At 43.1% G+C, this 27,855-nt stretch overlaps 2 protein-coding genes across 6 annotated transcripts in view; one reads left to right on the forward strand and one right to left on the reverse strand.

Annotated features, from left to right (window-relative positions):
- CEP295 (centrosomal protein 295) overlaps window positions 1-17,559 on the reverse strand; it is a 48,505-nt gene extending 30,946 nt beyond the window's left edge. Inside the window, exons 1-6 of one of the 4 annotated variants that reach the window (XM_061628841.1) lie at window positions 17,341-17,559; window positions 9,685-9,817; window positions 8,150-8,350; window positions 5,257-5,381; window positions 3,180-3,273; window positions 800-913 (exon numbers count right to left, since the gene is read on the reverse strand). In XM_061628841.1, coding sequence (XP_061484825.1) covers window positions 800-913; window positions 3,180-3,273; window positions 5,257-5,381; window positions 8,150-8,350; window positions 9,685-9,792 — 642 coding nt within the window. In that variant the 5' untranslated portion in view covers window positions 9,793-9,817; window positions 17,341-17,559. Of the gene's footprint in view, window positions 1-799; window positions 914-3,179; window positions 3,274-5,256; window positions 5,382-8,149; window positions 8,351-9,684; window positions 9,818-17,285 lie in introns of those variants that run through there. The other 3 variants (XM_061628839.1, XM_061628840.1, XM_061628842.1) reach the window with 3 other exon arrangements.
- A 92-nt stretch (window positions 17,560-17,651) lies between these two features.
- CMTR2 (cap methyltransferase 2) lies at window positions 17,652-26,876 on the forward strand. Of its 2 annotated transcripts, none has more exons than XM_061628843.1 (2): window positions 17,652-17,803; window positions 22,895-26,876. In XM_061628843.1, the coding sequence occupies exon 2, from the start codon at window positions 22,914-22,916 to the stop codon at window positions 25,206-25,208; it is 2,295 nt and encodes a 764-aa protein (XP_061484827.1). In that variant the 5' UTR covers window positions 17,652-17,803; window positions 22,895-22,913; the 3' UTR covers window positions 25,209-26,876. The 2 variants fall into 2 exon arrangements, with proteins under 2 accessions (XP_061484827.1, XP_061484828.1); XM_061628844.1 differs by lacking the exon at window positions 17,652-17,803 and adding an exon at window positions 19,892-20,063.
- Window positions 26,877-27,855: the final 979 nt, after the last annotated feature.

The following is a 27,855-nucleotide window of genomic DNA, read 5'->3' on the forward strand; positions in this document are numbered from 1 at the left end:
CAGCACTCTCTCCAGGTGCATTCCTCAGCAACTCGTATTAAGAGGCATACCACCTCCAATACTGGAGGTAGTATACAACCATGACTAGGAGCCAGTGATAGCTCAGCCTCCTTAAATTTATCTAAATCCCTTTTAAAGCTTCCCAAGTTAGGGGTCATCACTATGTATTGCAGCAGCAAATTCCACAGTTTAACAATGTGCTGTGTGAAGTAGTACTTCCTTTTGTCTGCCCTGAATTTTCAAACATTCAGCCTCGTTGAATGAGAGAAGAGCTGTAGCTCATGCAGAAGGTAAGCACAATTTCCCAAAGATATGCAAAGTAACAAGGAAAATTTAGGTGAAACAGATAGTTCTTTGTCTACTATACTGGCAATCCTACTTAAGAACTTACTATTTGGATCCTATGACATAGCCACCATAAACAACTTGCACAAAAACAGTCCTTGATTATTATTTTTTTACTAAATGGGACTACATTGCATCAACCGTCTCAGTCTTTTAAAAGTTTTGCGTAAGAGAAGTTGCAGCTGCAATACTTGTTTTTGTAGCAATGAAATATCTTAATTTCAAGTATTACACTTGTGAATTCCATACCCACCAGAAAAATACAGTAGCTATAATTCAAAAATAAATTGGGGTTACCACTGTTACACTGCAGAAAGGCACAAATTTGTGCTTCCATGTGCTGGTCTTTGACTTTCCACAGCAGATAGCTGAAATTCAGCAAGTGCATGTTTTTCTGGAATATGGACATTGTTGTTACACTAAGTGTGCCATATGCATATTTAAAGTCAATCACCTGTTCTATGTCCATTTCTCTATCCACATATGGGTCAAAGAGATGATGGTGAGTAACTGAAAAAGTGTCAGCATCACAGACTTTCACTGTAGGAACACTCTTCAACTCAATATTCTGAAAAGTTTAAAGAATAAAATAGTTTTAATAGAATCAATATGCTAAACAACCAAGCAAACTGTACAGGGCTATCTACTATACACAATGCAAAATGCAGCTAGAGGCAGAATGCCCAAGACTCCCACTGAAAATCAGGTAGTATTCATGGGAATGATACGGCAATGATATCTGTTTATGAGCATCATGTAAATGGATGCATGACAGTATTAGTCTTCTAAAAGAATTATAAAAACTGAAGGGCAAGCATTGTTCTGCAGAATAAATATTAGGGGTGTGCATATGAGAGCCAAATAAGACAAATCAGAGTGATTCAGGGTCTCTCCTGTCCCTTCTGAAGCAAAATGTCAATAACTCAGAGCCAGCTCAGAGCCCTCCACAAAGCTTTGTCGGTCTGTCATATCTGCACTTTTTAGCTCTTGGTTTTCCTATATCCGTATCTTTCTCTAGATCTATGGGCTTTGTAAGAAGTGAGGCTGTCCAAAACGTTGCCTGCAGAGCACTGAAGAGCACTGGATTTTTGTTGTTGTTAAAGCATAGCACTGCAGATTTTTTAAAGTTAAAAGTTTCATTTATTCATTTTTTAAAATCCTATGTTGCTCTATTCCAATAAAAAACTCCAGAGCTCTTCAGAACCCCACAGGTAACATTTTGGACAGCCTCACATTGTCAGGCCTATTGGAGAAGAAAGCTCCAGAAAGGAAAGGCTGGTGCAAAGTTGCAATGCTTTAAAAAACAACAAACATTACACAACACTCAACCACCTCTTAATTTATTTTAAGAAAAAGCAAGAGACAATTGCCCCCCGCCACCAAAGCAGGGAATATAAAGGAAAGTGAATCCCTTTTGCCTCCCACACACAGAAAAGTGTCTGGACATGTTTGTCTGCTATTTGGTATCCTTAATCCTTTCTGGAGGGGTCCTTGGCTGAAAATATCATTCACTTTGGTCTAAAGGGGGAAACGTTATAGCTGCTTTTAAGATTCCCATTACAGTGAATGGGGAACACAGAGTGGCTTGGGAACAGAAACACAGATTGAAGTAGAGAGAGCACAGAGCAACTTAGAAATAGATCAGTGGGGTTTTTTTGTTTTTGTTTTTGTTTTAAAGATACAAGGCAAATCCTGGGACTCATACACACCCTGGTACATAACTAAGTAGCACTTTATGGAGTACTAAAAGTACTGCATGTTCCTTATTTCAGTGACCCTTACAAAACCCACCCAGTAAGACAAGTCAGTAATGGTTGGTGGGGTGGTGGTGCTCACCTGACCTCCCATCACCCGCACTGCTGTGGCATGCCTGGAGAGATAGGTGAGGTGGAACGAGGTCACCACTGTGCAGACTTACCAGTGGGAATTCTGCATTGGCTCTGCCAGTGTGTTTGCACTGTGCCAACTTTGCCATTGCCTCCCAGTAGCAATGTGGGTGATGGAAGGTTAGGTAAGCGTTTCCACCCTGCCAGCTGTTGCTGCTACAATTCCTATTTTGCAGATCATGGGTGGAGGCCAAGAAATAATGGCTGCCTAAAACTGTTCATGGCTGAGGCAAGATTTAATTGTGGACTTTTCATCTTACAGGTCATACTCTTAGCCACCATATTACATCAACACTTTTCAAAAGCTTAAAAAACTTACCAGAAAAAGAAATCTACCATGAAATTAACTCCAACATGTAATTTTCAGAAGTACGAAAAACATGGTGTGAAATAAAAGCCAAGCAACAAATAAACTGGAAGTTCAGGACTAGTTTAAGTTCAGGACTACTTAAGCCCTATTAAAGTTAGCTAGGAGTGGTGACCAACTCATTCCGCTAATTTCGGTAGGATTTAAAGTGTGACTTGTTTCCCCAAATTAGGCCCTATGAATATAACGTAGGCAAAACCAACCCTCTTATTGATATGCATCAATATATATGACAATTCTATAGTTTTAATACTTAATGTTGAGTTGCATGAGCTCCTTTACATAATACATCAACTGAGCTATAAACACAGCAACAAAGATTTACAGCCCCTAATAACACTTCAAAATTCTCTCAATGAAATGCCAGAATAAACATCTACTCACATATAATTAATTGGAACAGACAAAAACAACTTAACCCACTAACCTATTGAGAGTCATATAATTCAGCACACATGTAATCAACGGACTCCTAGGCCCCTATATAAATAACCTTTAAAAAAGTTTTTTTTTAAAGTATTATAAGACCTTTAATCAGCTAGACTTCAACGTATTTTAAAGTTTCTGAAAAAAATACTCACTTCAAAAGGGTGTGGAGGAGGAGCAGGCAGGCTTGCAATTTTAGCTGCTCTCTCTTTTTCTATATCCAATGCATGTTTCCGTGCATTTGTTCTCCTTGTTTAGAAGGAAGAGGGGCAGCAAGAAATAAGACATTCAAATCAGACTTTAAGCAAAGCTAAATCAATTACAACAGGATCAATATTTTTATTAATCACATGTTCAATGAAGTTCAAGTAGAATAAAATAGGCAGCATATTATCCAACTCTGTAACAAATGTTTTTTAAAAATGAGGAGAGCCAGACAGCAGAATACAACTTTGTCAGTGTATCTCCCAAAATACCTTGCAGTTAATTTTGACTCTTTTCATATGGTCCTTTCAGTTCTCATGAAAAGAGATAGTTTGGTCTGTACCAGCCTTCTTCAACCTGGTGCCATTCAGATGTTTTAGACTACAATTCCCACCAGCCCCAGCCAACATTGCCAGTGGAATTGATGGAAGTTGTGGACTAAGCACTGTTCTTCAATCTTGGGTTCCCAGATGTTGTTGGACTACAACACCCATTATCCCCAGTCAGCTTAGCCAATGGTGAGGGATGATGGATGCTGTAGTCCAACAACAAAAGTTGAAGATCAGCGATATAAAGCATCTGAATGGCCTCAGGTTGGGGAAAGCTTATCTCTACAGAAGCTGCAATCCTCAGACCAATACAGAAAGGAAATGTTATTAGGACTGCAACCCTATGCACAACTGCTTGAGCACAAGTCATATTGAATTCTATGGGTCATACTGCAAAGTAAAAAAACACATAGGAGTTGTCTATAGGAATAGCTCTGCCTAGCATAAACAGTGCATCTACTGCTTGTTTATTCTGTCTCCTCTAGGGATGCCAGGAAACATATTTGAAGCCTGAGGATTCTCTACAAAATTAAAATGAAAGTATGTCTAAAAGAAATTAATGTTCCTCCATCTTATACACTTGTTCAGTAGCTACTGAATAAGACTGGAAACTGAAAAGCAATCCTAGTTACGGGTCATCATCCTTCTTCCAGTTCCCTTGCAGCCCAATGCACAACCCAATTAAGCCAAGTATTTGAACTGAAACTGGTAATGACATCAGCCCTCCTCAAGTGTTCTTGATGCATGCTAAATAAACATTTGCAGGGAGAGGACAGTAGGGAGGCCAACAACAGTAACTTGCTCCATAGCCATTCCAGTTGTGGAGGCTCACTGCCTGAACGGGGGTGGGGGGGTGGATAAGCATGTAAGCTTGGAAAATCAAGGTTCTAAACTATGTAGGTAGCCTCCACAAGTACAGCAGGCTGCCCACTTCAGTTAGTTGCTCTCCACGAATTGGGAGGAGACTAGAAAAGTGACCAAGAGGAACCCATAGCTAGTACACTCCTTAGATATTTGCCACCCCTTGGCTATTTACTTAACAAGCATAAAGAATGCACAAAGAGGGCTAATGACATTGGTTTGAGTTTTTACGGGGAAGAACATCATTTAACACATATTTTGGTATTCTGTTCCTAAAACTAGATCAGAATAAGCTTACTGGACAGAAACAAGCTACAAAGATCTAACACAAACACCAGATCTGTCAGATTCACCAGTAGGCCATGGGCAATAACTACATTCATCTCTTCCTCTATAAAACAAGATTTATAAATACCTACTGTGCTATGCACATTCACTTATTGGGACTTCTGAGAAAACATACTTATGATTACACAATTCTTTAAAACTCCCAGCACACTGCAGCTTAGTTGTAGAAGTCTCTAAACCACTGAAACAGTAATATCATTCAGAAAACACAATTCCTAATATTTATTAAGGGATGCATCCAAAAGTGCCTTGGGTAAGCAGAAAGGTACTTACGCTCAACAAAGCAGCCCCCCAGCCCAAACAATGTGGCCTCTGGCTGTGGCCCTGGCTTAGGAAAAACCTTTGGCCAATGCACAGGACTGCAGTGGGAGGAGGGAGCTGGGAAGTCCACTTATATAACATTGGGTGCAGCCCTAAGTATGTGTGCATGCAATAATCTGAGCCATTAAAGCAGTGAAGGTTCATTTTATGTACAGGTGACAGCTGTTACCATGTTTGCTCCCTCAACAACTTTTCTTTTTGATTTTTCTGCTCCTTCAGCGCTTCCTTATGCCTCTTTTCTGCTCTTTGTTTCCTTTCCTTTGCTTGCTTTGCCAGAGCCTCCAAATCAGGTTCCTTTGAAATTAAATGTATAAGTCAGGTAACTGCTGCAAAACCAAATTACTTCTAACCGTAAACATAAAAAATGTTAAATTCAGTTTACTTTTTATTTACTGTACAATTCATATCCTGCCCTTACAGACAAAATGTATCTAAGACAACATCAGGTAAACTTTCCTTTTGTGCAGAAGTTGTGACCAGTCTTTGTGCCACTTTCAAAGAAAATGTTTGCAGAGCTTTCAAACCCAAACCAGATCAAAGTGAAGCAGCGGCCCCTAGACTTGCAGTACAAGGGTCATTAGACAGTTCTCGAAGGGATGAGGCAGGATCACTTTCAAAATTCACACAACACCCTATTGGACTTTGGGGGCTCCGAAAGGAAGAGAGTGATTGGTGCACGCCTACAATTGTCATTTCATGCAGTAAAACCTAGAATGGGCCTAGTCGTCCTTATAAGTTGAATTTAACTAACAAGCCAACTGTGTGCCACGACAGCTAAAGGTGTAAGAGAACTGGGCAATCAAACTAGCTGGGCGGTATCCAAAGTAATGCTTCCTCTAGCACAAGGATTCCCACTTGTGCAATGGAACGCTCCTCCCTGTCCCCATGTACCCCACCCATACTCTCTCCAAATCTGCTCTGGAGGGTTGGGAAAAATCCCAGAACAGACTTAGGGGTGCACAGGGGGAAAAAAGGGAGGGGGGGAGTTTTGTTGCACAGACAAAAGCATTTGTTCTAGCAGAAACACTTCTTCAGATACCTCCCACTAAGTTGTATCCAAAGTAGTGGTAAGGTAGTGGAGGATTTCCATTTGTGCAACAGGGCTTTGTGATGTTCCTATATTAATGTATATATGGTAAGTGTTGGTTGTTTAGAAGATACATGGTAAGTGGAGTGAAAGAGGGGGAGTGAATGGGCAGTAGAATGTGAGATGATTGGCTGAGTGTTTAAAATGGCTGAATGTATAAAAGGAAGAGTGAGAGTGGAATCTGGGGGGGAGAAGAGAACTGAGTGGGTTGCTTGGTGGGGTTTAGAGAGTTGTTTACCAGGAGGGAGGTGGAGTTCGGATTAGTATTGAGTAAAACCATATGCTTATGTGCCTTAAGAAGAAATCTTGTTAATCTTGTTAGCTTTGTTATCTGTAATAAATACTTAATTTGGTTTACCAAAGGCCTGATCCTTGGCTGGGGTTTCACAGACCAGAAGGGAGGGTAAGGTAATGACCAAGGCTGAAGGGGAACTGTAACAAATGGTGGCAGCGGTGAAGAGAATAACAATACCAGTATTCAGAGTCTCTGGGAATACTAGTATTGGGACGTTACTGGTGGTTGCCTAGCAGGGGGATCGGTTGAGATCTGTGCTAGAGCGGGGAGAGAAACCATAAGAGAGAGCGGTCCGGACTGGTGGAGTCCCTGGTGGTGCCTAGTGACAGGCAGTAACTACGAGCAGGTAGGAACCTGACAGGGAGAGCCAGGGAAGGACGCATCACAGGCTTCCCCCCTGCAGGCCCCCTAAATATGTTCTAGGGGTTTCCCCAAATCTCTAGAGCAGATTTGGGAAGGCACAGAGCACACACAGGGGGAGGAAAGGAGGAAGTCCCAGAAATCCTTGTGGTGATAGGACTCTGCTAGGAAGTTCCACTGAAAGCTTTGGAATTGTAATATAAGTTAATATCTTTTCTCTGTAAAGTCCCCTGTACAAAGATGGTGCTACATAAATGAATTTAAAAAACAGGACTTAGGTATGCAATTAATACTTTTCAAACTACTGGCTTCACTTATTTAAGTGGATGCTTAATGTTCAGAATGTATATGGGATTAAGGCCATGTTTTGTGCTGAAAGAAAGAAGATGTTTCCCATCAAGAGGGCGTATTCACAAATCCCAGTGTTCCACACCATTTACCCCTCCCTTTGATTCCTAAGGTTCCCATAATCATTACAAATTTAAAATGCACATAATTTGTCATTAACTGCTTCTTTGATACACAAGTTTCACAATTCCAGTTTCACTTATGCTAGGATTTAACATACTTCAATTATTAAGTACTGCAACCCATTCCAAACACAAAAGTGAAGCATGCAGCACAGCTGAGTACTCCTATCATTTTACACCTGCCCATAATTTAATTATTTGTCTTGTTTTATTCTGCTTGCATGTCTGTATGTATAGGCACATATATTTGTGAAGCTTGATTTTCCATATAACTTTCTTTGCATATGTGAGAAAAAAGTAACACCTATCAACTTGTTTTATTGGAAATGGAAATGGCCTGCCTTCAAGTCGATCCCAACTTGTGGCAACCCTATGAATAGGGATTTCATAGTAAGCGGTATTCAGAGGGGGTTTACCATTGCCTCCCTCTGAGGCTAGTCCTCCCCAGCTGCCTAGGGCCTGCTCAGCTTGCCACTGCTGCACAAGCCAGCCCCTTCCTTGTCCGCAACTGCCAGCTGGGGGGCAACTGGGCTCCTTGGGACTCTGCAGCTTGCCCACGGCTGCACAGGTGGCAGGGCACGTAACCCCTCAGCCACTCACTGTGGGGGTGATCTTTAGCTGGCCCTTTACGCCTAGGAGACATGAGCGGACATTTGAACTCACAGACTCCGGACTCCCAGCCAGGCTCTCCTCCCCACTGTGCTATACCAACTCCTTTGTTTTATTACCACTTGATTTTAAAAGTTGTGTGTGTGCACATGTGCAAAACATATAGCTTTTACAATTTTGGTTCAGTGGATATTTACAGAAAGGCTCACTTGCGACAGTATAACATCTGTCATTTACCTACATTTTCCTTTGCCTGTCTATGCCCTTCTCCTATAGCTCTTAAGCTAGACAGATAAAGCTTTTCCAAGGCTTGAATCTTCTCGTCTTGGGCTCTCTGCCACGCTGCTTGCAGTTCTTCTGCCAAATGATGCAGCTGCTCATCTCTTCTCTGCTTAACATCTTGCCTTATCTGCAAAGCAATATTCCTCTCCTGCTCCCTGACCTGGAAGAAAATTTTTATTTGTCCATGATTTTGTATTTTGTAGAGGACTGTATCCTGCATTCTAGTTGTTCTTTTACTTGAATTCATGTTTCCCTTCTGAAACCCACTTAAGAATATAACTTGCACTTGCTTTACTGTGCTAAACCGTTATCTGCTTCCTGACATAGTTAGGGCACCTGTGGAGTGAGGGCCAGCAACAAAAGGGAAAGACAGAAGTGCCGATAGCAGATAGGTTTGCAAATCACATCCTGATTCAGTTGCAAAGAACTGTAATGTGACAACTGGATCACTCTTGTACAATATCATGCCAGTCCAAGAGGCATTTGATTGGACAATCTAAAGGGAATGGCCTGAGGGGATCCCTGGATGTGCCAGAATTACTCATTCAGCCTTGAAGAAAAGTTACTAACTCACTATTTTACTACCATGCTTACCCACACATCTGTCAGTCATTTAAGGCCTAAAAGACTGAGAAAATCCAGGCCCATAACGTTTCCCTGACTGGTCACCTAGAAGTGATTGTACTAACTAGGGTGGGGAGCAAAGATCTCAAAAGGCTGGGAATATGTGCTGTAAACATGTGATCAGATAGTTTACAAAAGAATCAGAAATACTAATAATTAAGTTGCTGTACAGATTTATGCATGACAATTATATACATAAAATCCTCAGTATTAAAACCTTGATTACTTGAAATTCACCATATGCATGTGCTTTAGGAAAGCTCACAGCAATGCAACTCTGAGTAAATGGCACTTAGAGGCTGGAAGTCTGAAAGAATGCAGATAGGGGATTTATATAAACAAAGGAAAGGGGATAGTACCCTGTACACCATTGTGAGTTTGTTAGAGAAAGGGCATACAAATATACTGTATAAACATAAGTGCAATGGCACCAAGAAAAATAAGCCACTAATTATGGTATTGGGGGGAGGGGGAGAGAATCTGTTTCTGGCAGAAATATATAGAAAGAATCTTCTCCATGCACTAAGGTAATGACCCATGCCAACAATTCACAGGAGTCAGTAAATTCACAGTAAATTCAGTAAAGACCAAAGCCAACAATTCACAGGAGTCCAAAGTTTTGCGCTCATCTTGGTAGGCAAGTCAAAAGTTGTGGTCGCCCAGGGTCCCCCACCCCATTACTGACCTTGCAATGCACCTCTACAGGGATCAAGGACATCCCTATCCACCTCTGCAGCTCTAAGGTTGGGGAAAAGACTGGGGGTTGTCACACAAAAGAGGGCATCAGTCTCCTCCCATCCCGAAAGAAAACCTGGAAGCCTGCTTATTCAGCTGCCCAAAGAAAGACCATTCCCAACAATGCAAACACACCTGCTGTAGCCTTAATTTTCTTCTTCTTTCGTGTTCTTCTTTCAACAGCTGAGCTTCTTCATTAGGACTAAGTCTAAGTCCCCCAGCTTTGGCCACTTTCCTTTTCATGTTTGGAAACACGTAATACTTTGTTCTGTATTAGCAAAGCAAAAAGACAAACAAACACACTTTGTTTCAATATACCTTAGTGAAGAAAGAGCACAAAATTAACAGGTGCCTGTAATAGGGAAAAGGAAGAAGCCTATTTTCTTGGCACCACAAATGGTATCAAACACCCATCCAACTTTTCCATATCTCATCCTTTTTAAGTCCCAACTGCTAGCAGGGCTGTTCTATCAAGGCTACTTATTTCCACATTTGATGAACCTGTCCACAGATTCAGGAATTCTGGATTGGTGTTTATAGGGAGCTTATCGCCATTACAGGAGAAGGTATTGTTTGTACTGTGGAACTTTTTGTATTATCCTTGTATGTTGAGCAGAATGTGGACCTTAAGTTTAAAAATTTGAGTTCTTTTTTATTATTGGCTGCACAACCGGCTGTGGCACAGCACTGGAAAACTTTGGACGGACTTGTTGTATTGGCACGGTATAGGAATAAATGGAACAAATGCAATTTTGGAAAAAAATAACTCATGACCTCCGATTTTTACAAGGAAAGGAAAAGCCACAGACTTTTAGTACCATTTGGTGGAAATGTGCTGCACATACTACAGAACATGATTTGCATGGATAATCAGTGGCTGCCAGAAACATCTAAAAGCATTTGCAGATAAAAACATTCTTCTATCTATTGATCTCTGGGCTGCTAGGAACAGTCTCAAATGTCTGGGTAAACAGGACTGTTTTCAAATTCCTCCTCAGTATCAGTCCAGGTCATTTTTTCCTCCAAAGCTTTATAGCAGGCATTCTGATACTGCACCCAGCCTCTCTCACAAAAGCCACGAGCACAAAGGCATGTTTGGGAACAGGTTCTTGATACTTCCCGTTTGATATTTGTATAATGATATAATTTGCTGTATCTCATCTTCTGAGGCAGCTTGGTTGAGGAAGTCGTTATTGTTTTGGGATTCTGTCTTTTCTTAATGAAGAAAATGTTCACAATTTTTTTTCCCTTTGGCACAAGAATAATGTGCAGGTAAGACAACAGCATGAGCAGGTGGTAAGAATGAGATTTATCAGCTCCTCCTCCTGTGGAATGTACCTGCCTTCCTCCATCTACCCCACTGCAGTGGTCTGGAAAGCCCCACTCTTAGTAGAACCAGGACCTTATCAGGCTGTGGCTCCACCTGACTTTAATTATCAAGAATGATGTGCAAGCCATGAGAAGTGACTAGCATAGTTTTGAGCCATCGTCCATGAAATGAAATTCTGGTGCTTTATACCTTTTCCCCTGACATATGTTACAATATTTCAACCAATATGGCATGCAATCATCTGCATCTAACAAAAAGCCAAACATTTCAGCCATATAGCCTTCTGAAAGCACAGCGTTCCATTCACTTCATGAAAAGGGTAGAGAGAAAGGAGACAACTTCCACCCTTTCAAATGGAATGCTTTTAAAAGTAATAAAGTAGACACAAAAATAAAAAGATGAGAAAGTAAAATGAATGGGGTTTGATTATTTGTCATCTTGCTATTTAATTTTTCAGAGACACTATCATCTTGTTTTCAAATTTCTCACTGCAATTAAAGGGTTAGAAAAGCTGTTTTGAAAAACTGAGTTTAAGCTTTTCAGGGAGGCTGGAAATATTACAAGCAGTATAAAATCACCTCAAGGTCACATAGTCTTTGGGGCATATGTCCCCCATACCTCTACACTCATACACAGATACTTAATTACTAAGGTGGATAAATGGGCACAGCATTCAGTATGCATTTTTCAAAAGAAAAAGTGTATTGCATAAGCTGCTTAAAAAAAAAAAGCACTGCTGAGGATTCATAAGGCCTCCAGTGGACAGAATTTCATAAAGTTTAACCAGTAAGCAAAATCTTAAGATCTTGTTTAATGGATCTTTTACCCATGGTGCATTTAAATAAGACTATCTTGGGAGCTCTCAAACCTTAGCTAACTGTGTAAAAAAAGAAAAGAATCTTACCTAACCATGAAAAAAGCAGACATTTGCCTTGAAGCTTCTGACTTCAATGCCTTGAGGCAAAATACTTAATTTTAACTGCCCCAAAGGCTCCAAAATGAATGGCAAAAAGCAACCACCATGAATTGATAATCAACCAGCCCTTACTGACACATCATATTAATGCAAAATTAGCTCTAGCTTATAATACATTTCAAGGCAAGCCTCAATTCTTTTTCAGTGAAAAAATAAGCCTGTTTACTGCCTTAGGGCTTGCCCTTTTTCTGAGGACAACAGCTAAGGCCACTTTAGACCCCGGCATTTCAACAGCATGCCCACTACTTTGAAGAAGAAACAGCCAAAAGCCACAATTATGCTGTAGAAACACAGACAGAGCGTTTTCTATAGCATGAACAAGAAAACACCCCCCCCAAAAAAGGAGAGTGCCTTTAAATATATTTATATGGAAGAGAGTATTGCTGAGCTTGACAGGATTTACGATGCAATCCTCAACAAACTTGCTAGGAAGTAAGGCCTGCTGGACTCACTGGGACTTATTTTGAAGTAAACAGGAATAGGATTGCACTTGCATGTTTGTGTTATGCATGCTTAGGACTATATTTTTAAATTTCCTTATTGAACAGGAATCAATTCTGTTATCACCCCTGGAGCCAATATCAATATAGTTGGGACAGCAGTGAGTTTGGATGCAAGAAAAACAGATTAAAAATCCTGCTCAAGGACAATTCATGCTTTTGCAATGAATGTATTTTATTGATTTAAAGCAGGGATTATTATTATTTATTACTATTATTCATTTGATTTATATCCTGCCCTTCCTCCCGAAGGAGCCCAGGGTAGCAGATATAGCAAGGATAAAAAAATTTCTTAAGAAACCCCAAACAATTAAAACATTCTAAAAATAGATATACCAGTGATCTCAGGGTTGCCAGGAATAGTGTCTTTTAGCCATCACATTTTGGGATAAACAGGTATGTTGTTAAGATTTTTCCTGAAAACCTATGGCTGTCCAAATGTTCTTGATCTACTGCTCTCATCATCCCTAACCACTGGCCATACTGGCTGAGGCTGATGAGAGTTGTAGTCCAACAATATTTGGAGGGCCACAGGTTCCCTATCCCTGATTTAAAGTATTTTGATCGTACTGATGACTAATATAAAATCACAGTAAGAGTCAAGCAAGAGAAGTTAAAACAACTAACAAATAAAGCAACCAGCAAATTATGCCAGAGTAACAAACATCAGCAGTTAAACTTCATTAAAGGCTTTGGAGAACAATGTTTTCAGTCTCTTTCTAAATGTCGTCAAGGATGGGGCCCGACAAATGGAGAGAGAAAAGAAGATTGGCACCACAGCTTAATAGGCCCTGCTCGTTGCCATTTGGAAGTCTGTCTTGCTCTCTTATTCCTACCATAAAGTAGGAAACCATGACGCACGTTCCACACAACACTATGGTTAATAGTTCAAGGCACGCATGCATAAGTATTTAAAGGCAACGAACACTGGCAGACAAACAGCAAAGCTGAATTCCTCATGAACTGCAAATCAGTTGCTAGCCATGAATCCCTCTCCACGGCCCCCAAAATATTCAGAATGAAGTGGGGAAAGTCAAAATAAAAAAATAATAAAGATCCTGACTAGTCTGTAGGCAGAATTATGGAGCGGTAAAAGGTAAAGGTGTCCCCGCACTTGTAGCGCAAGTCGTTTCCAACTCTTAGGGTGACGTCTTGTGACATTTACTAGGCAGACCGTATATATGGGGTAGGATTGCCAGTTCCTTCCCCGGCCTTTCTTTACCCCCCCAGCATATGCCGAGTACTCATTTTACCGACCACGGATGGATGGAAGGCTGAGTCGACCTCGACCTCTTTTACCGGAGATTCGACTTCCTCCTTCCGTTGGAATTGAACTCCGGCCGTGAGCAGAGCTTCAGCTGCGTTACCGCCACTTACCACTCTGCGCCACGGAGTGGTGGAAGAGGTCAAATTGCAACTAATGGGTGGCAGCAGAACTGATAAACACACTTTGGGCTTTAATATATTGTTCTGAATGTGCCTTTGAGGTCTCTTCTTCCTGCCTTCTCTAAGTTTCCAAGGGTCACCACCCACTTTGTCGGATACATGACGTAGTCACTGAAGTGAGCAGGCATATATTTGATTGCAAAGAGAAGAATGGGGGACACTGGTTCATATTGGGCCAAAGTGGTACAGGAAGAGCTGGATTTACCAGCACAGCTCCAATTATTATTTATGCTAGCAATATACATTCACCTACCCACTGCAGTAGCCACTTCATACATCAAGTGGTCTCTGGCTCATGAAAGCTTTTGCCACAGTGCATTTGTTAACCTTGAAGATGCCACAGGTTCCTTATCATTTTTGTTAAGGACACTAACAACACCATCCTGGAATTTCTGCCATGTAAAGTGTTCAGGCGACTGTGTTATCACCAATTACTGCTGTTGTGAGTAGTCACTGCACTTATTTTGCATACATTTAGCGGAATTGTCACAGATTGTACATTTTACATTTTGCTACCATTTGCCCTCACTGTTTCACTACTGTCCCCCCACACTCATGTATGATTTCATGCCAGCTGACAACAACATTGTTCCCCTAAAGGAACAGGTTCGTAGTCTGGGAGTCGTTCTAGACTCTTCCCTGTCACTTGAGGCTCATGTAGCCTCTGTGGCACGGAATGCGTTCTACCAACTTCGATTGGTAGCCCAGCTACGTCCCTACCTGAGTAAGGAGGATCTTACATCAGTAGTACATGCTCTGGTAACCTCACGTTTGGATTACTGTAATGCGCTCTACGTAGGGCTACCTCTGAAGACGGTTCGGAAGCTACAGCTGGTGCAAAATGCGGCGGCCAGACTGCTAACAAGAACGAAGCGGTCTGACCATATAACACCTGTTTTGGCCCGCTTGCACTGGCTTCCAATACGCTTCCGGGCCAAATTCAAAGTGTTGGTATTAACCTATAAAGCCTTATACGGCGCGGGACCTCAATATCTGTCGGAACGCCTCTCCCGCTATGAACCGGCTCGTACACTACGGTCTGCTACGAAGGCCCTCCTCCGGGTCCCGACTCATAGGGAGGCCCGGAGGGCAGTGACAAGATCAAGGGCCTTCTCAGTGGTGGCCCCCGAACTATGGAATAGTCTCCCCGAGGAGGTTCGCCTGGCGCCGACACTATCATCCTTTCGGCGCCAGGTTAAAACCTTTCTCTACTCTGAGGCATTTTAATTTTTTGTTAATGATTGTAATGTTTGTAATTTGATTTTAGCCTTTGCTGTTTTTAGATTGTGAAATTTGATTTTAGACTGATGTTTTGTATTATATTGTATTTTATTGTATCTATGTTCACCGCCCAGAGAGCTATTGCTAGTCGGGCGGTATATAAGTTTTAAAAATAAATAAATAAATAAAATAAACATGCATCTAATGAACTCTAGTCCATGAAATCATAGGCCACAATCAATTTGTGGAGCCTTGCTTTTAAGCACTTGCCTGGCAGATGTAGGCAGCCATGAAAGACTTGTATGGAATTTCATGTAACTCACCTGGATGAAAGTGAGCAGACTGGCAAAAGAGGAGACACTGAACACTCCATCACCATGGGCTGCCAGAGGAAGACCCTCTCCTCCATACCCAGAATGCAATACACTGCTGAAGGAGGGACATATATTTCTGCCTCTCCTCTACCAGCCTCTAGTGCAGCCTTTCCCAACCAGTGTGCCTCCAGATGTTGTTGGACCACAACTCCCATCAGCCTCAGCCAGCACTGCCAATGGTCAGGAAGATGGGTGCTGTGGTCCAACAACATCTGGAGGCACACTGGTTGGGAAAGGCTGCGCAGCAGGCTAGTACAAATATATAAATATATTTGGCATTTGTGGCCTTATTTACAAGGCTGTATTTGTTAACTATGGAGGCACCACAATTATCATTGTTCTTTTTGCTACAACATAGCAACCTCTCTGGAAATGGGCACGTTTACATAATTACTTTGTTATTACGCTTACTGCTAAATAGTAATGGGTATTTATAATGATAGTGACTCTAAGAAGCTCTGTACTTATCCACATTGCCTATACACTGCAGAAGACCTCTATCCTAAACCCTCATATTTTAATAAGAGAACCAACCGTTAACTGTTTCTTATTTGTCCCATTCATATACCACATTATACATTATCACAAGGTAGTGAACATGACCACAAGGGCCCTACTGGATCAGTCCAAACGCCTTTCTAGTCCAACCTTCCATTCACAGGGGCTAACCAGATGCCCATGAGAAGCCCACAAGCAGGTTAGAGCACAGTAACATACTCCCACTTCAGATCACCAGCAATTGCCATTCAGAAGGATACAGCCTCTGATCCTGGAGATCAGAACATAGCTATCATGACTAGCAGCCACTGAGAGCCGTCTCCTCCAGAAATGTGTCTAATTCCCTTACAAAGCTGTCTGAGTAGGTGGCCATCACTACATGTTGTGGTTGTGAATTTCAGCTTAATTATGTGCTATTGGAAGACACGCTTCCTGTTATCTGTCTTGAACCTGCCACCAACCAACTTCCTTTGACAACCCCACCTCTGTTATAAGGGTGAGGAACCTCAGGCCCCAATGCAGCCTGCCAGGCCTCTCTACCCAGCCCTTGGGATTCTTCCCAGGTCATGCTCCCTACATTACATCCTTCACTGACTCTGCTCCACTATCCTTGAACTGTGCCCTTCAAATGTAATAATGCCTTTTGCTTGCCTAGGAGAATGCAGATATATGCATGTGTGTGTAGAAACCTTGAAAGTATTTACTGTAAGATGTGCAAGAGTCATATCTGCTATTCAGACTATTCTTGCCCCCATTTCAACCCATCACTGCAATGTGGCTCTCAGAAGGTTGCTCAAAAGGGAATGTGGCCCTGTTCTATACTTATAGTATTACTCAATTATGAGAGGAAGCAGAAAACGTCACACTATGCATAATTTTCTGCACAGCCCTCCACCACCTCACACACCTACCTTTTTGTCTTTGCAACAAACCTGTGAGGTAGGAGAGGCTGAGAGAAAGTGACTGGCCCACTGACCTGCATAACTCAGTGGTAACTTAAACATGGATCTTCCCAGCCTTAGCCCAATACTCTAACCTGACCTGGTTCCCTTCCAGATGTTTTGGACTACAACTAATAAGCTGCAACAGGGATAGGGAATTGGAATCTCTCCAGATGTTGTTGGACTACAACTCCCATCAGCCCCAGCCACTGTGACCTATGGTTAGAGATGATGGGAGCTGAAGTCTAACGATATCTAAGGGAGGAACAGGCTCTCCATCTCTGCTGGCGGCTGTTGAGAGTCACCGTCCAAAAACATCTGGAGGACACCAGGCTGGAGAAGGCTGTCCTAGTCACTACAGAGGAACGGGACTCGCCCACAAAGAGCTTGGGCCAGCTGGACAAGCGGCTGAGCCGGGACAGACATGCCCAGACCGGGCCGCCTACATACCATCCGCCCCACACGCCTCGTCCACCGGCGAAGACCACTCTCCAAACAGTCTTACCTCAGGTCGCCGCTACTAACGTCACATCCGCCTCCTCAAACCGCCCGCCCGCACTACGCGAGCGCGCGCCTCGCTGCTCCAATAGCCAACTGAAGGCCGCAGCGGGAAATCGGGCGGGCTCCCGCAACACTGGAGTTATTCTGCGCATGCGCTGTTGGTTGAAGGGAAGGGAAGTTGATCCCTACTTCACAACGTTTGAGTTTGGAGACGAAAGCCGAGGAGTACGCATGCGCAGAAATGAAGGGTGATGTCTCCTAGCGCCGCCTGTAAGGAAGGGAGAAAGAACCGAAAGCCCAGAAATACGCATGCGCAGAAATGGAGGGTGACGTCTCCTAGTTCCGCCCATAAGGGAGAGGGAAAAAGAACAGAAAACCAGAAATACGCATGCGTGTTAATGGGGGGGATCTCTCAGCCGAACGGAAAGTTCGCATGCGCAGCAGTTGGAGAGGGGTTCAGCGTAGGGGTGAATACTTCATTTAAACAAATAATTTATGTCATGCATTATCTGTATCGAAGATCAAAAGGAAGCTCTCTCTCCTGTTTGAATGCGTGGTTGTAGCTGAATTGGTGGGGGGGTTCTTAATGTGTGTTGATTGTGGTTGGATTATTACAAGGAAGGCTACTTTTTGGATGCCTGATATAGGCAGCCTTAGCATGCTAGAAGCGTTGGCCGTATTAACCAGACTTCTTACTTCAGTAGGTTGTTAAACTTCCGCCCATTAGAGGATGTCGTCTTCTCTAGTTACATCGGCTGCCTGCTTGACTAATCTTGAACGTCTGGTATGGAAATCCTGTGCAGCGCAGAGAGTTTTGGCAAATGTGGGCTCTAGGGTGCAAACCAGAGTTACTTGGAGCATTGGCTGAGCTTATCGTTGCTGCATGTTAACTTTATAAGGCAGGCGGGCGGGGGGTGAAGTAGGGGGATGTGGCCCTCTGATGATGTTGGACTCCAATTCTCATCACCTCCAGCCAGAATAGCCAACGGTGTGGAATGATGGGAGCATCTGGAGGGCTACAGCTTTCCTAATCCTATCTTACAAGACTAGTAGGCTAGACCATGCTCGATGTTCTCCCTGGGGCAGTGCATTGTAGTTATGGGCAAGTCACCTTTCAGCAAAGCTTATCCGCCATTACTTACCTTCTTTTAGAATAGTGGTTCTCAAACTTTTTTGGTTTGTGGCGCACTATAAAACATAAAAATTTTCTGGTGCACTTCATGTACAAAATTGAAAATATATTAATATATTAAACTATGAACAAAAATAACTTAAACTATAGAAAACTATTACTTACCTTATTTTAATAAATTAAGCATGGTCATGTGAGACATAAGCTAGATTTTTTTGCTTGCTAGCTGTGTACTATAACTGTTACCCTAGGGGCCTAGCCTTGCTATTAATTGATCATGGATGTAATAAATCTCTATACAAATGGGTTTCTTCTCATTTTTAAAATATACTTTCATAATATTCGCGGCACACCTAGCCACCTCTTATGGTGCACCAGTGTGCCGTGGCGCACCATTTGAGAATCACTGTTTTAGAAGAACTTCTTCTGTGGAGGCTCTGCTTCCTGACTGGCAACCTGGTGCTCTGCAGATGTTTTGGACTACTGCTCCCATCAGCTCCAGCCACCATCTGCTAGCTGAGGCTGAGGGCAGTCATAGCTGAAAATTTCTGGAGGGTGTTGGAAATACAATGGCGGCAATTCAGGACAAGATTCTCTCTGAAGTGGGAACCAAAGCTTTAAAACTTGGGAAGCTTTGGCTCTTTCTTTTTTAAAGATGCTAGGCCAAAGTGGTCCTCTTCTAGATGACTTTTCGGGTGCTGTGGTTATTCCTCCTCTCTCCCAATGTTCCTGATGTTCTTCTTAATATTGCTGCTTTAAATTTTTGTCTTTTGACATGTAGTATGTTTTTGTATGATTCTGTTGTTACGGAGCAATTAGGGGAAGCCGGTGTAAGTTGTGTTGGAGCAAGAGAAGCCGGCATAAAGTTCCACTGCATCCAGTTGCCATTCAGGAGGTTGGCTGAATGCTGGCTCAGCTGGGAGCTGTGTGCAGGGACCAGAAAGTAAAAGCCTGCTCTCCCAAATTCCCCTACAGGGGAGTAAGCCCTCTCCAGTGACTTCTGTTGTCATTATTTTCTTAGACTGATCTTTTTCCTGGCTTAACTTTTGCCTGGATTGGGACGTGAAGGAGCTCTCCAAATATGAGTTGGATATGGCCTAAGTCCCTTCTGCCCGGCCCCTCTCCCGACACACTCTTTTTTCAGGCGTTATGCTGGCACCACTTGCGCCAGTCTCGGCTGAGTTGGTTGGGTCCCAGCTCAGCCAGGCTGAGGGACTCATGTTGGCGTAGTCTGGCTGAGCTGGGACTCAGGTTCATCAACTGGAGATCCACCGCATCCAACTCCCCTCAGCCTGAAGTAAATGCAAATTGGATTGCGCCTGTAGCCATCTTGGAGGCTTTTAAATCGAAAGGCAAGTTAAATTCCTAAATTGGTGATAAGCTTCCAGGGAAGCTGAGGCTTCCTTCAACATAGCTTAAAACTCACTGCCTTAGATGAACATTGCATTATGAACTGAAATGTTAATTGATATGTCCCCCAGAGAAACCCTGGCCTCCACCACACACTCCATAAGAGGTGGCATCTAGACCCACCTAGAGCATGTGCAGAAGGACTGTGGGCAAGAACCTCTACCGTACTTCTCATACATCAGCTGGTTAGTCCTTAATGTCTGCTTGCAATGCAATCCTACAGGCATGTACTCAGATGTAAACTCTATTGAGATCAATGGACCTCAGCTCCTAGGTGTGCAGGATTGCCCCCTTGGGGTATAATAATCCCAGTAGTTTGCCATCTAAGAGCCTATTGGTGTAGTGAAAGCTACCGAAGTGTAAAATCTACAAGCTGTGCCTGGATTTTAAATGCTGTATCAAGATACATAGAAATTATAGTATACTAACCCACAGTAAAGATAAGGCCCTAGGGGAAAAAACAGAAAAATTGAGGGGTGGGGAACATTTATTTTCTGTGTCCCCCCATTTTTCAGGGGGAAAAAACAAAAGAAGCTTCAGCAGGAAAAAAGTGTTCCCTCCCCATTACTGCATTTTTATTTATTTTATTTATTTATTTATTGTATTTGTATACCGCCCCATAGCCGAAGATCTCTGGGCGGTTTACAGTAACTAAAAACATTAAAAACAAATATACAAATTTAAAACACATCTTTTAAAAACAATTTAAAACACAATTTAAAAATTTAAAACAATTTCAAAACACATGCTCAAATGTCTGGGAGAAGAGGAAAGTCTTGACCTGGCGCCGAAAAGATAACAGTGTTGGCACCAGGCGCACCTCATCAAACACATCATTCCATAATTCACGTTTCTAATATGCAGGCGGAATGATTCTAACTAAGTTGGTATGCTGGTGTATCTGCTGTGCTAGTTAAGCTGTATCCTAACTGCTCATGGCCACGGCGTGGCATTGTTGGGCGGGGGAGAGGAGGGGGCAAGGTAAATCTTGCTTTTCCTGCCCTTCCATTCATTCATATGGAGTGAATGTAGTTACACTGCATTTTTGGTGGTGTACATTGTGGCAAGCTCTTGGGGGCAGGAGTTGATTTAGGGAGTGGATGGAGACAGGGTGCAGCATTGCTTTGCTTATTCCTCTCCCACAAGATGCCCCTTTCACATTCTTGACAACACTTCTCCCTGACCCCCCCTTCACATCAGTGTGATTTCTGTTGGCTTAACGTACTCCAGCAGAGTTTTTCTTCCATCAGCATGTGTAGATACACTGGGGTAAATCATGTATTAAGGCCAGGGGGTGGGGAGATATGCCACATCCTAATCTTTCCCAGCTAGCATGTCTGGGGGTTAGGATTGTATTGTACATCTGCTCACATAGTTCTTCACACAGTACAGTAGGGCCCCACTCATACGGCGGGTTACGCTCCGGACCCCCGCTGTAAAGCGGAAACCGCTGTAAAGCGGAAACCATTGAATAGAATGGTGCGCGATGCCCAAAAAACGCCGTAAAAGCAGAACAAGTGCCGTATGAGTGGGGCTTTAGTCTAATTGAGACCGCTGTATTAGCGAATCGCCTTAAAGCGGGGCTCTACTGTACATAGCTAAGCTATGCAACTTGCTACTGCAGAAGGCAGGCATGGCCACCACCTTGGATGGCTTGAAAAGAGGATTAAACAAATTCATGAAAACCAAGGCTTTCAATGGCTGCTGCTATTTATTATTATTATTATTATTATTATTAAATTTATATCCTGCCATTCCTCCAAAGGAGCCCAGGGTAGCCGACATATCAATACTAAAACAAAAACGTCTAAAATCAGTCAAAAGCAACCTCCTAGAAACAGTTAAAAACTCCTAAAAGCAATCACTTGCTCTCAAAACTAATATGAAACACGACGGCCATGTCCTGTCTCCGCTGCTGGTGGCAATATGCCTCTGAATGCCAGTTCCTGGGAATTACAGTTGGGGAGAGCACTGTTGCGCTCAGGTTCTGTCTGTGAGCTTCCCATAGGCATCTAGTTGGCCACTGTGAGAACAGGATGCTGGGCTGGGCTGGGCCTTTCGTCTGATTCTGTCTCATCCTTGGCAGGCCATTCTTATGTTCTCCTGTTTTTATGTTTCTCTCTGGCTGCTCCACCACATCAAGTCCAAACAAAAACAAAAGATGATATAGTCTGTTGATTACAGCCGGATGTTCTTTTGATGTGGGGATTGCTTAAACTAACCTGCTATATTAACTTCTCACCCTCTTTTAAGGGTGAGCATTGTCCACTTCCATTTTTTTTAGCTATTTTCTGTTGCTTTACAATCCTTTTGCTTTTCAGGAAAAGGAGTGTGCCAGCAAAAGGTGTGCCAACAATACCACATGTTCTGTATGATGAGCTATAGCTTGTTGTACCTTTTATTTCTGCCCATTTATAACCACCACTTTTTCTAAGATAAAATAGTGGGGTTGGGGAGCTTACTCCCTCAACTTTCACAGGAAGCTGTCTTTTAATGAGGCAGACCATTGGTCCATCTAGTTCAGTACTGGCTACACCAGAGGTGGCAAACCTCATACCCAGGGTTCAAATGCAGTCCTCCAGGCCTCTCTGTCTGGTCCTTGGAACTCTACCCAGGCCACACACATCACTGGCCCTGCGTGTCGTCCCCTCCCCCCGTTTGTGCTTGGGTGGAATGTGTCCTTGAGCTCTGATAATGCCTCTTGCTTGCTTGGATGGAGGATGCAGAGGGGTGTGTGTAGAAACTACCCTAATGTACAAAGGTAACGTTTACATTTGATGCTCCACCCATTTCTGCCTCTGGCCCCGCCCACTAGCATGTGGCCCTGAAAAGGTCACCCAGAAAGGAATGCGTGCCTTGGGCAGAAAGATGTTCTCTACCTGTGGAGTCATTCTCATCCCTCCCTGGAGATTCTGGGGGTTGAACCTGGGATCTTCTGCATGCCAAGCAGATGATCTGTCACTAAGCTACAGCCTTTCCCTTCCTAATTTGGTCTTCTCCTCTCCCTTTTCTCCAGGGTTCATCTCAGTCTGAGAATGAACAAACAGAAGAAGGCAGTGTACGTTGAGCAGACCACAATCCTTGACCAGTTTGGCTCTGATATCGTTGCTGAAATTCAGAAGCTCTTTGGGAAGAAATTCTCGTACACCAAGCCACCCAACAAAGAATGGCAGTTGCCGGATCCCAATCAAACTTTTAGCTGCAATCACAAAGAGTTCAGTTCTCTTGTGGCCTTGAAGGATTCCCTGAATGAAGTCAAGAACTGGCTGAGCGATAAGAAATTGGATGAGTGGCATCAGCACACATCCTCCACCAACAAAGCAGGGAAGATCATTGCCTACGTCAAGCAATTTCTAAATGCCGAGTTGTGTACCCAGGCTTGGTGCAAATTCCATGAGATTTTATGCAGCTTCCCTCTGCTCCCGAGTGATGCTCTTCAAAATGGGGAACTCAACTCCGTTCATCTCTGTGAAGCTCCTGGTGCCTTCATAGCCAGCCTCAACCATTACTTAAAGTCTCACCGCATCCCCTGCGACTGGAATTGGGTAGCTAATAGCTTGAACCCGTATCATGAAGCAAACAATACCCTTATGATGATAATGGATGACAGGCTTATTGCAAATACTCTACCCTGGTGGTACTTTGGCCCTGAGGACACTGGGGATGTCATGACGCTCAAACATCTCACAGGACTGCAGCAGTTCATCAGCAACATGGACACCGTTCATCTGGTCACTTCTGATGGGAGCTTTGATTGCCAAGGAAATCCAGGCGAACAAGAAGCCCTGGTTTCCTCTTTACATTATTGTGAAGCTGTCACTGCTTTAATGACCCTTGGCTTAGGGGGATCCTTTGTTCTGAAGATGTTCACTTTGTTTGAACATTGTTCCGTTAACTTGCTGTTTCTGCTGAACTGCTCTTTTGAGGAGGTTCATGTTTTTAAACCAGCCACCAGTAAAGCTGGGAACTCTGAGGTTTACGTGGTTTGCCTTCGCTATTTGGGAAGAGAGGCCATTCACTCCCTCTTGTCCAAGATGATGCAGAACTTTGGGACAGAAATGGTCGAGAAGGCCCTCTTTCCCCAACACTCCATTCCGGAATCTTTCCTTAAAGTCCACGAAGAATGCTGTTCATTCTTCCACAGGCACCAAACAGAGACCATTTCTGAGAACCTCCGACTCTTCGAACACATGGGCGAGGCGGAGCAGGCGAGGCTGGATGCTTTACGGGAGTGTGCTGTCGGGTTTTTTTTGCAGCGGTTCCAAATGAAACCTATCGCCAGAAATAACTGGCTAGTGAAGAGGCCCCGGGCAGGTTGCAGCATGAACTCCAAATGGTGTGGGCAGAGGAGCAAATACTTTTGCACATACAATGAAAGAAAGATTCTGGAATCCCTGACGTGGGAGGATAAAGTGGCAAAGGGCTGTCTTAATCAGTGGGCCGAAGAACATTCCTTTGGTAATATTGGGGAAAACTGCATCTTGGAAGGGGAGTCTTGTAGCCTGGAATGTCACTTATGGTATATCTTGGAGGGGCGGAAGTTGCCAAGGGTCAAATGTTCTCCCTTCTGTGATGGTGAGGCCTTGAAGAACCTCAATGAAGCTCTTGAGAAATCTTTAGTTGGCCGGGCACACATGGGTGCCCTCACGAGACTGACATGGCAAGAGTGCCAATCTTGCAGTGTTCTTACAGAGTCGCTGGTACTGTCTGAATTGTCCAACCTTATGGAATATCATAAAGAGGTTCCAAACGAACATTGCGTTGACACACCAAAGTGCTTGGTTGTAGGCTTTTCATCGCTTTGTGATGCTGAAAGCCAATCTGGCTTGGAAGTTAAGATCTTGGAGGCTTCGTCGCTCTCGACTTTCAGCTGCTCTTTGCTTCACGACGGGGAACCAAAATATCAGCAGCAGCTTCTTGAATGCCTTTTGCGTTCGTTTCCGGCACTTCAGAAAGGAGACGCTTTGGTTCTGCCTGTTCTTTCCTGCTTCACGCGCTTCACGGCTGGCTTAGTCTTCATATTGCACAGCTGTTTCCAGCGCATCTCGTTTGCTTGCCCCACATCATCTTGTGTGTTAGGGGCCAGCACTGTACTGCTATGCGCGGGCTATCAAGGTCTCCCAGATCCAGTTTTGCAGTACCTACAACAGCTGAACAAGCTTATGAGCACACTGCTTGACTCAGACTCTCCACAGCAAGTCTTGCAGTTTGTGCCTATGGAGAACCTTCTGAAAGGGCTGCTACTGGAGTTTCTGTGGGACCTAAACACTGCCATTGCAAAGAGACAGTTGCATTTGATTATCCAAATTGAGCAGCAGCAAAAGACATGACTTTTTGTTTAGGTTGCCACTGCCCTTTTCACTTAGCTGGTGAAAAGTTTTCTTCCTTTTTAAACCAGAGGGAACCCTTTTTTAATATATTATTGAGCTTCCTCTGCTGTCCCTTATACTTTACTATCCTGCTGGCTTCAGCCTCTGTTGAGATGCAACTTGTGGGTCAGATCCTTGCCAGGATTTGCAGAAATCGGGAACCTTTTCAAAAGGGCTGTTTGAAGCTCCTCCTGTAAGCAAGTGGCGCCACATGCTCACCCGCTGAAGGGAGAAGAGCAAAGGGCTTTAATCCCTGCTCATCAGCTGGTGAGCAGGGATTAAATCCTGCTGCCTTGGCTGCACGATCTTGTTCCCTGCTGTAACCGCAGTGCGCTGCCGGTGAAGGATTAAACTCTGTCCACTGATAGGCAGGTGGGTGTGGTTTGGAGAAAATGTCCATTGGACCCAAATTGGACCCCCCAGTGATCAAAGATTGGCCCACAGGCCAGTAGTTCCAAAACCCCTGCCCCACCAAAACAAACAGGAGCTGTGTGACAATGCTTTGTTTTTATGACATCCCTGTCTAGTGAATTGTGTTCCTAAAGGGACTGTGGTCCATCGGGTTGTAACCAATGCCGCCACTGTGTGAGCAGAGCAGTCTTCCACTTGTACAACAGGATTTCCCTTCCTCTTCTCCCCCCTGCCCCCAAAATCTGCTCCAGTGGGTTGGGAGATCTTCCAGAGCACTGTTCTTCAACCTTGGCTCCCCAGATATTCTTGGACTACAACTCCCATCATCCCCAGCCAGCTTAGCCATTGGACAAGGAGTCAAGGGAGTTGTAGTGCAACAACATCTGGGGACCCAAAGTGGAAGAATAATAATCCAGAGCAGATTTGGTGGGTGTGCTTGTGGAAGAATTGGGGCTACATGGAGAAGGAGAGGAAGGGGACCTCTGTGTGTGTGCAGCACTGGCTACAACCCATGGTCTTGGATTAATGTCATTGCCAAACAGGTGCAAAATGGCACTGGGAAAGCTACAGTTTGCAGGGGGAAACTGGTGGATGTGGAAGGAAGGGTTTAAGTCTTCCACCTATAATCCTCCTTCCTGCATCCCCTTCTTCCAGCCAATCCTTCCACCCCAAACAGAGGATCCCGGGCACAGATCTTCCACATAACACAGAGAAAGTGGCTGGAGCAGACGGGGTTGCAGGGGGAAAGCTGAGTGGAGAAGACATGTAATTTCACCACTGTAAAATGCCTCCTCCTACCGTTTTTAAGTTTTTTTTTAAAAAAAAAAACAGTGACAAATTTATGCTTCCAAACATCTGTTTGTGGTAAGTAACCGTGATTTTGTCGCTGCTGTGTCGTCACAGTTTTGAGCTTCTATCTCCTTAACCCCCATTTTACTTTTTCAGATATCAGTTCTCATTCCTTTTCACAAATAAACACAATGCAATACATTTTGAGGAAACTGGGTATTATCAGAAGTTGTTAAGCTGGATTTTTTTTAAAATCCAAACATTCTTGCCTAGTTTTTTAAAATTTATTTTCCTCCTTAAATTAAGCTCTCAAAAGGTTGCTTGTTACTGTTTTGGAACAAATGACTTGGGGGTTGGAGCCTCATATTGATACTTTGACTTGGCTGCACTTATTTCTGCCTTCACCTTTATAAATGATGAGCGTGAAAAGTTTGATCTCAACTTTTTTAAAAAAAATCTTGTTTTTGAAAATAATTTTTTATTCTCTCCTGGGTTGTGTGTGATTCTTGAAGCACATACTTAAAAAACAGTTGGGCTGGGGAGAAGTACCATCCAGGCTTCGGAATTGCTGAAAAAACTAAAAGTGATTGCTTTTGTAATATAAAGTTGCAGTAGAAACTTCAAAGTAACTTGATGTTTTTGTAGGTTTTTACTAGTTTTAAACATTTTGCTTCCAGCTAGTTTTAGACTCAAAATATTTTCTTGTGCTGAGCCAGTTAATATTTTTGATATGCTGGCATTGGTATCCAGAGCAGGCACTAGGGATAAGCATAACTTTCAAGTATGGTTACCCTCAATATCTCATTCTTCAAATTTTAAATTCTGTTCCATAGCAATTTGAGATACTTTTTTTAATCCTCATGAAACTTCATCAACATTCTGATGCAAATTTCTCTTAATAAAAACACTAAGCCGTTTTGACTGGTATGCACATTTTTGCAAGCACTTTTCCTTAATATAATCCTTTTTTGTTGGTATGTTTTCACTAATACACGCATTTTTAGGCATACTTCCCTTAATTGCGCTTTTGTACACATGGGTTGGATGGACAATTGCATCACCAAATTTGGAGAAATGACAGTTTTGAATAACAGCTGTGTTATAGTTCACATATTGGTTAGAGTGTGAATTCAATAGTTTCTCATTCATATGCAAACAAAATCTGATTAATCCATCATCCCTAGTCAGCAATCACTTAAGGCTACTTTACCAATGTACAACCAGGTGGTCCTCACAATGTGCTTGACAATCAGCTGTTTTTGCATGCAGTCTGTTGTGTGTGAGAACTCTGCCTTTGCGTAGGAGAAGTTGCCTATTTGGGTGCTCCCTTTCATACCAATGGACTCCTCTGTCTTACTTGGATTGCAGTTCCTCAACATTTGCATGCTGCATGACCCAACCCATTGAC

The sequence above is a fragment of the Rhineura floridana genome, chromosome 5, assembly GCF_030035675.1.
Source record: "Rhineura floridana isolate rRhiFlo1 chromosome 5, rRhiFlo1.hap2, whole genome shotgun sequence".
Classification (NCBI taxonomy): Eukaryota; Metazoa; Chordata; class Lepidosauria; order Squamata; family Rhineuridae; genus Rhineura; species Rhineura floridana.

Excerpts from the sequence above, each read along its gene's own strand:
- CMTR2 (XM_061628843.1), top strand. The coding sequence starts at position 22,914 with ATGAACAAACAGAAGAAGGCAGTGTACGTTGAGCAGACCACAATCCTT.